Raw genomic sequence first — 10,108 nt, 5'->3', positions numbered from 1 at the left:
GGAGCACAGGCTCCGGACGCGCAGGCTCAGCGGCCATGGCTCACGGGCCCAGCCGCTCCGGGGCACGTGGGATCTTCCCGGACCGGGGCACGAACCCGCGTCCCCTGCATCGGCAGGTGGACTCCCAACCACTGCGCCACCAGGGAAGCCCCCATTTTTTTGTATGGATTTAAAAAAATCAGGTTTATATCTAAAACTTTTTGTAACCAAAGCCTTAACATACTACCTTTTTTTTTTTTTTAGATGGACACCAGGTGCAAAAGGTTGCATTAATCATATTACTAGTTGCTGGGACATTGTTATCATTGGGTTGTACAAGCAGCAGATTTTGTTTGATTATTAACCAATAAGTAGGAGCCATTATATAAGCAACTCAGAATGTGGATTTGGATGTATCACAGTGCCTTAAAGGGGTCAATACAGGCTGGGAAAAGCCTTGTATCCAAGTAGTGAGCACAGTAAGTCTTCCCGTATTTCCGTAATTTTAAGATGTTCCACCAACTTAATAATGGCCTTCCACTGCCACCCCAAAAGAAAGAGGAAGAGAGAGAAAGAGAGAGAGAGAGAGGAAAGAAATGTTACCTCACATTAAATGTACCCATAAATTGAAAAGCACATTGGGATTTAAAAAACATTAAAATGAGAAAAAGTATGTCTTAAAATCGAGGCAATAATGATAGCTATGTCCCTCGTGTCAGTATTATGCTATAAGGTAAGTCTGCACAACTTTCAACAGTAAAGTTGAACCTCCTGCCTCAAAAAAGTATTACGCATGCTGAAATATGCTACATTAACTTATGTTCTAAACAATGGTGACTGAGCCTACAGCCCAAATCTTGCCCATGTCTGCCCGAAGACAGAGGATGGATCGGGGCGTTACTTGCCTTTCCAGGCTCACACTCGGTCCCATCAGCCCAGGGCGTGTGCTGAGTCCGGCAGCCTTTGTGCGCTCCATCCACGTTATTGCACCAGAGCCGTCTACACTGCATCTGCGCAATTCAGTTGAATGACAATTCAGTGACAATGTGCTTAGAGGATATCAAGCAAGGCAATGGTTGCTTTCAACTAACGTTTTGCCAACGATGTAGAGCGTAGGTTAGAAAGGGATTTTTTTTTCTTGGTATGATAAATGATAAAATATTCTGACAGATACAGACAGCAGCCCAGGAGACACATTTCTATGCCTGGGAGGACTTGCGGGGGTGTCAAAGGGGAACTACTGTGCAACAGAAACATACGAGATGTCATCTGGTCCTAGTAACATCTCCCCATATTACAGATAAGGAAACTGAGGCTGGCAAAGAGTAAAGTATCACACTGGAAATACGTGATGTGAGTTTAGGTTTGCAATGAGCTGTGATTGGAGAGTGGGTTTTGAGTTACGTTGTGATTAGAGTTAACGTTTGGCTTGATGCTAAAACTGGTGTTTTTTCCTACTAAGCATATATTATCATGATCATATTATGACTCTTTTCTAGAGCTTTCAGGGGTTGTCAGAGGAAAGAAGGGACAAAATATCATGAAATATTTCAGGTATACAAAAAGTATGAACAATAACATAATGGATACCCATGTGTCCACCACCCAAACAAAGAAAGAAGACTTCACAGGCCCAGCTGAATGCCAGGCACACTCATTCTCAATCCCAATCCCTTCCCCTTCTTCCCACAGGTAACCACTGTCCTAGTGATACTCACCATCTCATCATTCCCATTGCTTTTACTACAAATGTATAAATATCTATCACTAATATACAGCATTTCAGCTTTAAACAAACAATGCCGTTCGATATTTCAGAATATATGGATACATCCTACAACTTCCTGTTTTCCCCCTCTACACACTATGTTTCTGGAGTTATCCAAGTTGACATATTTAGCTCTATTTCAGGCATAGTTTTTAAAGATAATTTTTCCCCTGATGATGAAAATAAACAATATTCATAGTAGAAAAATTCAGAAGCTACTATTTTTAAATAGAAAAAAAGCTTTAAATGATCCAGTCTTTCCTGAAGCTTCTTTCCCCCTTTTACACTGAGAACATACTCTGAAAAATAATTATTTACCCTGTTATTTTAATCTAAAACTATAGCTAGAGCATGTTCTCTTGTAGAGTTACTTTTCAATTTTTGTATACTATTTCATTAAATGGAGATACTACAGTTTGCTTAAGCTTTCCATTCTTGGGCATGTGCATTACTCCTGTTTGCTATCATGAGTAACAGAGAAACGAATATAATCATAGATACATTTTACAGAAAATTTTTTGTTATTTCCATGGACTCACTGTACCTGCCAATTTACCATGCTATCTCTGAACCACTCCCAGCAAAATAAACAAACAAATACCCAAAAGAATAGAATGGGGCATCCCAGAGAAGCACAGTTCTGCTGATATGCCTCCTGATAACCACTGGATCAAATCACTGGTCCAAATGTCCATGACACATACATCAAAGTATCACACACTTGTCAGCTGCGCTACCACTAGAAACAGTTTCAAGCCCCAGGTGGTCACAGGACACAGCCTCGACAAGCTAAAACAGGGAAACAGGTCTGTCTCATGAATTACTGAATCTCGAAGAGCGCCTATAATAAAAGTCATCTGGACAAGGCAGGGGGAAGAAAAGGAGACAAGGAGAGAAAAGGGCTGAGCTCTGTCATTACGAGCTCTGTAACCTTGTCCCCTCTGAGCCTCACTTACCACTTATAAAATGAAAATGGTAATGGCATCTCCCTTTTGGGCTGAGAGTGAAATGAGAAAGTGCAGGTAAGGCCCACATGCAACTCCGAGCACTATTACTGTTTATCCCCATCATCATTATCACTATTATCATTAACAGTCAATGGACCACTCAATGAGTGCTTTACGTTAAGAGTGAGAATCCAATGGAAAACTATGAATAAAAAAAAGTCCAGAATCCATTTATGAGGGTAGAAACGGCCCCCAGACACTTACCATATACGGGCACACCTGAGAACCTGGTCCAAAAATCAATTCACATTGTTTATTCACGTTGTAAAGGAGGCCTGGCAGCTGGAGAGGCAAAGGATAGGGTCTGGATTCAGGTTCGTTAAGCAGACACTCGCCGTAACCAGTGCTGTGGAAAGCAGAAAAACAAAGATGGTGAGGGCAGTGGATAAGATATGACTGTCAAAGGCTCCAGATGACAGTGAAGGCCATTCTGTCATTTTAATGGTACAGAAGATGGTTCCTTTTTTGTATTTGTTTTATTCATTTCATCCAAACTTGAGTCCAGAAGCTGAAGTTCTATTTTGGGGGCATACTTGTTTGTGCAACCACCGGCTGTGCATACAACGTAACCAGGAGGAAATATGTACCTGTTCCAGAATTTACCACCTTTCGGGGCAATTACCTATTTATTTTCTGACGTCTTCTCCAATAGAGTAAAGTGTCTTAGGGGTAAAAATAGTGCCTTTTTCACCCAAGCATGGGGCCCTGTCCATCACAACAAGTGTTTAGTAAATATTTGCTGATTTGCTTAGTGTTACAATAAGAAACACTTTAGATCATCTGGTTAAAAAAACCACACACACTCACACACTCACACAGACACAGACACAGACACACACACACACAAAACCCCCAGCAACCTGCCAGTTCTTCCATGTTTCTGCAAACACCTCTTCTGGAAAATTCACACCCGGTGACTTCTGATCAACAAAACCCCCTCTTCCCCGTGGCTGGGGAAATATACACCCAGTGACCTTGGGACAATCCCTTAACCTTTTCTACATCTGGGAGAGACGAGCAATAAATCTGTGACACAAGGATATTGTATAATGTAACTGGATCCTTGAGCAGCCTGGTAGGAAGCTTAAAAAAAAAGAACAAGAAAAGAGAGAAGGAGAAAGAGTCAAGGAGACAGAGAAAGAGAGAGACAGAGAGAGAATGTTCTCAATTCGACAGTACGGAGGTCTGTGCAATTTTCATCCACCCATGTAATGTTCTTTGGGGGCGTCTCACTTCCCCACCCCTTTCCAACACCAAATTACTAAGTTAGAAGCACATAAATATTTGTGGCCTTCCTTCATCATGTCATCATATTCACGGTCCCTTCCCCAAGACGTGCACAGATTTCACAGCTTTACCAAGAATGAAGCAACATTTACATATTCTCTTTAAGATCCCAACCTTTTTCTTGAGCTCAGTCTGTAATCTTCTAAATTCTGGTGAGGACATGAACTACACAGATGTCAGAGAGTATTTTTCTCTTCCCTCCTCCCAGGAATGTCAACAAAAATAACAACTCAAAAGGAATGCTTGACTCTACATTTTCTTTCCCACAATTAGTTCACTGCATGGAGGCCAGATACTAGCATGAAGGCTGTGCTCAAAGAAAGTTCAACTCTTACTCTAGAAATTCAGTGATATATTTTCGACTACACTTTGACCACATCCAGGGGTTGGTGTAGAAGTTCAGTGTTGGGGCCATGACATGCTGGGGGCTCTTGACTCCTTCTTCTTTGCACTTATTGTTGTCATCATGAGGCATGTTGAACCTAAGGCCAAGGAGACAATGATATAAAAAAGTCAATAAACACTAAGAGACAGAGCTGTTATAAATGCATTAAGAACGCATCTTAGAGAAAAAATTCAACTGACTACTGCATTATGGATAAGAACCTGAGTCCTGGTGAGCAGAACAAAACCTACTAGAGGATTAAAGGTAGGGAGTAGACTAAAACATACTTCTGACCCAACTGAATACAAAGTGCCTTTAATGTAAACAAACAAACAAAAAAAGTGAATTGGGCCACTATTTGGTTTAGCTGTACTTTTTGGAATTGCAGAGGCTCTGCATGTGCTGTAGTTGGTGCTAGAATACAGTAGTTGGAATTCCTAATAAGCTGGTGAAGGCCAATTTATAGCGTCAAGAACTTGGCAGGTTGTGATAACATTCTGCACATAAAGAGTCAGTCAGTTGTCAAAACTTGAAGTCAAAAGCTTCCTAATGAGAGGCTCAGGGTGGGTCTTGGCATCTCTTCTTCTTTGGGTCACAGGGCGACAGATGCTAAAACCCTGCAAGTATACCGTTATAGAGGTATGCAAAGTTCGTGCACAATAAAACCCATCAAGAAAAACGGCAAGCATGGAAAGGAGAGGCACGCCAATTCAGTTGGCTTAACTCAGAGATGGCAAATAGTTTCATGCTTCATGCCAATTACAATTGATTGGTACCAGCTTCCTGAAAATCTGGGCACAAAAGTATTCTTAAACGAATCCAGGTTCTGCCCGAGAAAAGGCCGTGATGGAGTGCCAGCATCCTCTTGGGTCTGGGAGGGAACTCGGCAGTGGCATTAACACATATTTGCCATTCTTGGCTTAGAGAGAGGAAGTGGGGAAAAAAATGACAGGAAGCATTTCTCAATCCAGAAACATCAGTTCTATGGCCCACATGCCTGTCTCAGTAAGATAATTATCCATTGGGTAACAAGCTCACAGGGGCTGTCCTCTGGATGACTATTCCGTATCACAAAATTGATGTATATGATTAATTTGGCATTTGGGGAGGAATTCCCTTCACCAGTTCACCTTGAGTTACAAAAACAAGGGAGTCAGACAAAGTATGTAGACTTGCTTCATATAAAAATAAAAGCTGGAATAAGTCTGTGAAGTCCATACCAGTCATTTCTCATGTTTGATTTCCTTTTTCTTTTAAAAATTTGGCCCCCCTCAATAATTGCCTGATGGGAAATGTAAGACGGGAAAACTCCAGCCTTCTTGGTTGAGCTTAATAGTAATAAATGTTTAAGAGTCTATTTTCTGAAAGGAATGACTGCCCAGGTTTCCAAATGCCAGCTGCAGAGTCAGTGTAATAGCTCCATCAACAAACCTAATACAAGCAAAGTTTTCAAATCTTTCTTGTTTGTTTCTCTCTGGTGGAAAGGAGCTAGTGTTTATTCCCCACCCCACCATGACTTGAGAAAATCCAGTTTATTTCACCACGTAAACAGAAAACTTTTTTTTTCATTCAAATGTTAGGCACGTTTGCTCATAGCAGGGGTGGTATAACAACTATTAATTGAGCACTTACTAAAAAATAATCACCAAGACTTTTTTAGCATTCACAATGCTCCAGCTGGTGTGTTAAATGCGTTCGATGCTTTATTTCATTTAATTTTACTTGATTTCATTTAAAATTATTTTATTTTTTATTAATTTTATTTGACCCAATTAATAGTGTGCTATTATTATCCACATTTTACAGAAAAGGAAACTGAGTTGTAGAGAGGTTTAACTATCAATATTTGATCAAGGTCACATGGTTACTAAGGGAGCTGGGATTGGAGTCTACTTCGGACTGATTCTAAAACCTCCTGTTTTGGAATACATACAAACTACATTCTCTCCTACGAGGCAAGTTGCGGAAGATTTGTCAGAAACACTGTGTAAGGATTTCTGTATTCAGTAGAGACTCAGTTATCTCCCGAATTCTTCCTGACTCTTAGATTCTAGGTGTGTATGAAGCTGGTACGAGAAGCCAGGAGCTATTTGTGAACACACAATGACGCTCAACAAATACAAGGTCAGTTGTTTTTTCCTCCCAACAGCTCTTGGGTTTTATATTATCAGAAGGTCATGACTGTAACAACTTAACATTTAATTTTGAAAGAGTTCATTAGAAAATCTGCTACAGAGTACGGTAGCAAATTTTTTTTAAAAAGGATTTTTACTTTTCTTAAAATATGAACAAAAGCTAACTCAAAGAGACAAGGCACCAAAAGAAAAATAATTCATTAACAGGCTAGCAATATACTTTCTGTTTAAGCCACAACTCACATCATTCACCAATTATTTCATTTCTTGCTTCCTGACACTTTTGAGATGAGGGGTATATGTATTGTTTCCATCTTATAGGAAGGGAAATAGCATACATTTTCCTCAAGTCAAAGGGAATGTTAGAACAATTCCATCCAGAACTTGGGTATCTGGCTGCCTGCTGACTCTGCCTTAGAACTGGTGCTCCAACATCATATGCTCCTACGCCAGCATTAGCTACTACGCTTTGGGTAGTTTAATATCTCTAAGTCAAACACAGGGACACAATAATATCTACCTTGTGGGGATTATAAAGATTAAGGGAGATAACGTAAATGAAAGCTCCTAGAACAATGTCAACAGCATGGTTTTTGCAGGGGGAGATGTTTGTTAACTGTGAATTGAGACTTCTATATCTATAGCTTAAAATATTTTGTTTTTGCTACTCAAAATTCCTACTTTCCTTAAAATGTCAATTTTATAAACTGGCTATCTACAAGGGGTTTATAAACTCTTTTGGGGAAAAGACTTAACAGGAAATTAATTATATTTCTTTAAACAGTATATTCTTGTTAGTCATATTTTGGGGGCAAATGTTAATCTGTTAATCACACAGGGACTTCCCTGGTGGTGCAGAGGTTAAAAATCTGCCGGCCAATGCAGGGGACACAGGCTCGATCCCTGGTCCAGGAAGATCCCAAATGCTGTGGAGCAACTAAGCCTGTGCACCACAACTTCTGAGCCTGTGCTCTACAACGCGCGTGCCACAACTACTGAGCCCGCGTGCTGCAACTGCTGAAGCCCGCGCACCTAGAGCCCCTGCTCCGCAACAAGAGAGAAGCCACTGCAGTGAGAAGCCCGCGCCCCGCAACGAAGAGGAGCCCCTGCTCTCCGCAACTAGAGAAAGCCCGCGCGCAGCAACGAAGACCCAAGCGGCCAAAAAAAAAAAAAAAAAAAAAAAATCACACAAACTCTTGCCCTTTGAATACATTTCTATCCCTGTAACTTTCCCCATTCCATTCTCTGGGGCAGGAATAGCTGCCCCATTGAAATGCCACCCTATTCCTCACTGTGAAACCTATACCTTCTATTTATAGGTCTCAAGTAATTTACCAGATTTCATGTAGAACAAACACATGAAAATCCCCCAAAGATTCTTTTAAAATAAGTTTGGGGAAACTGAGTTAAACGAAATCAACACTTTAATATAGGACTTGTCAGAGCCTTTACTTCATGCCATTTGGCCTTGGCATTCCAAGCATGGCTAGACTAGGAAAAAATTTTTTTAAATCACTGGATTACAAAACTCCTTTTTTCCGCCATGGACCATTCTCTTGGAATCAGTGTTAGAGCCCTGTACTTTGGGAAATGCTGGTGAAATCAGTAGTTTTCAAACCTAGTTTCAAGAAATCCTTGAGTTTCATGAAGGTGTTTCAGAAATCAAAGGACAGACAGGCAGCTGACTAAGCACGACTCTGATCTGCCACAAGGGCTTAACTGAAAGTCATGCCTCTTTTATTCTCTAAATATTGGGCATCTGACGGTATTGCCTTTGGAGAAAAAAAAAGGGGTGTGCTCTTAAAATATACTTGAAAATTTATGCATTATACGTGGAATTGGATCGGAGATACCTCTATATATGCATCTTGCTTTATACCTATTATACTACACTGCACATAAAGCGCCTTAAAAAAACATTTGGTGAATGAAAAATCTTGCTTAATAGATGATGTTATCTCTAAATAAAGTTAACATCTGACATGCAGATTGATACACAGCTGTATTATACTAAGGACATCTTTTGAGAAAATTATTTCAAAAGGATATAGTATGAGTAATTTAATCATTCTAGAAAGAAAAGAAGGCAGATCAAAAACCAGAATAATTTTGAATAAATGTATACTGTTTTGCCCCATGTTCTAACCAGGCTCTGGCTCTAAAGAACAAAAAGGAAAAGCCAATTTCATAACGACCAGACACTTAGTGAACATAATTAGGAAATAGTTTCTTCTCTGTATCTTTGTTCATTTTTTCCCCTAAAAGAGGGATAGCTCTGTTCCAGAGGCTAATATCTAAAGGATAACCTTAGATATAACTAAAATCAGGAATGATCTGGGTTTGGGAAAATCGTGCGGGCCACAGCAATGTTGGAGGACCCTACTAAACAAAGATGTTGTGTCAGGTAAGTTCTCTGGGCTGATATACCCTCTGCTTCAGTGGAGGGGGTAGAAAGGCCCCCTTTTTTCCACTTTGCAGTAGGAAAGGAGCATATTAGACCTTGCCTAGAAAACTTGTACAGCTAAACCAAAGAGACGCATGAGCTATGGCTGAAGAGGGTGCACTGTATTTATTTAGCTTCCCGAAGTCAAAGTAATTTCTGCCAGCTACAGTCCAAGCTTTTCAACCCTGCAAACTCAACTATGATTCAAGAAGCGTCTTACACCCTCTAAAGTCAAGTGAATGCTCACTGATGTGAAGGAACAGAAGTTTTAGGTCACTCCAAATTAAATGAAAATATGGAGAAGAAACGTACACATGGCCCAGTTCATGGGCTATTGTAAAAGCTGTACTCAATCCACTATCTTCACTGATAGAGCAGCTTCTGTAGGGATCACAAATGGTTCCCAGTTCAGCCAGACCTATTAGAAAGGAAAAAAAAAAAACCCACAAGGATTTACTTTAAAAAGCGTTTGTGGCTTGGAAGAAAAACACGTCATAAACTGTTGTAGCCAGAGAGGATACGCACAGTGGACTCACCTAAGGTATCACATTTGTCATGAGCTCTGCAGATATCCTGTCTGAAAGCAAAGCAGACTTAGGGTCTTGACACCGAAGAGTAAATGTCAATACAAGCAAACACTTTAGAATCTTCCAGGTATTCACAACATCACCACTTTAGGGGAGTGGGGGGGGAGGGTATTGGTTTTACAAAAAGCAGACTAGCAGAGCCAGGGCTTTGCAACTCAAAAAACTTTAGGAAATCACTGGCTTACAGATTAAAAGCTACATTGAGAGGTCTCCTTCTGCCACAGGGGTAGCCAAAGGCAAGTGAAAACCTTTCCGTCCAGGATTTTTCCTCATACCTTGAAGCAAGTGATTCTAGTTTCTGAAGAACATTCTGAGAAGGCTCTAAATGCCTTTCATTTAAGTTGATCTAAGAGCAAGTGTTTGTGACCATATCAAAGGTGACTGATGGGAGACACACTAGGCCAGCAGACCTCTTTGCTGCCCTGCACAGCATTTTAAATATTTTTGAGCTAAAAGCTACCATTTGAAAATTGGGGGCTTCCCTGGTGGCGCAGTGGTTAAGAATCCACCTGCCGAT

General features: G+C 40.5%; 1 protein-coding gene across 10 annotated transcripts in view; it reads right to left on the bottom strand.

The window, feature by feature from the left end:
• Window positions 1-10,108, bottom strand: part of ADAMTS9 (ADAM metallopeptidase with thrombospondin type 1 motif 9) — a 231,858-nt gene that overhangs the window by 189,650 nt on the left and 32,100 nt on the right. For all 10 annotated transcript variants that reach the window (XR_008615619.1, XM_055079382.1, XM_028478511.1 and 7 more), the window contains 5 exons: window positions 9,541-9,581; window positions 9,317-9,422; window positions 4,377-4,523; window positions 2,959-3,100; window positions 885-989 (listed from right to left, as the gene is read on the bottom strand). Coding sequence is in view for 9 of the 10 variants with exons in the window: in XM_055079382.1 (XP_054935357.1) it covers window positions 885-989; window positions 2,959-3,100; window positions 4,377-4,523; window positions 9,317-9,422; window positions 9,541-9,581 (541 nt within the window). In the remaining variant the exon portion in view is untranslated. The remainder of the gene's footprint in view (window positions 1-884; window positions 990-2,958; window positions 3,101-4,376; window positions 4,524-9,316; window positions 9,423-9,540; window positions 9,582-10,108) is intronic.

Source organism: Physeter macrocephalus, chromosome 18 (assembly GCF_002837175.3).
Source record: "Physeter macrocephalus isolate SW-GA chromosome 18, ASM283717v5, whole genome shotgun sequence".
Taxonomy (NCBI): Eukaryota; Metazoa; Chordata; class Mammalia; order Artiodactyla; family Physeteridae; genus Physeter; species Physeter macrocephalus.
The sequence above is the reverse complement of the archived record's forward strand: the minus strand, read 5'-3'. Positions and strand labels throughout refer to the sequence as shown.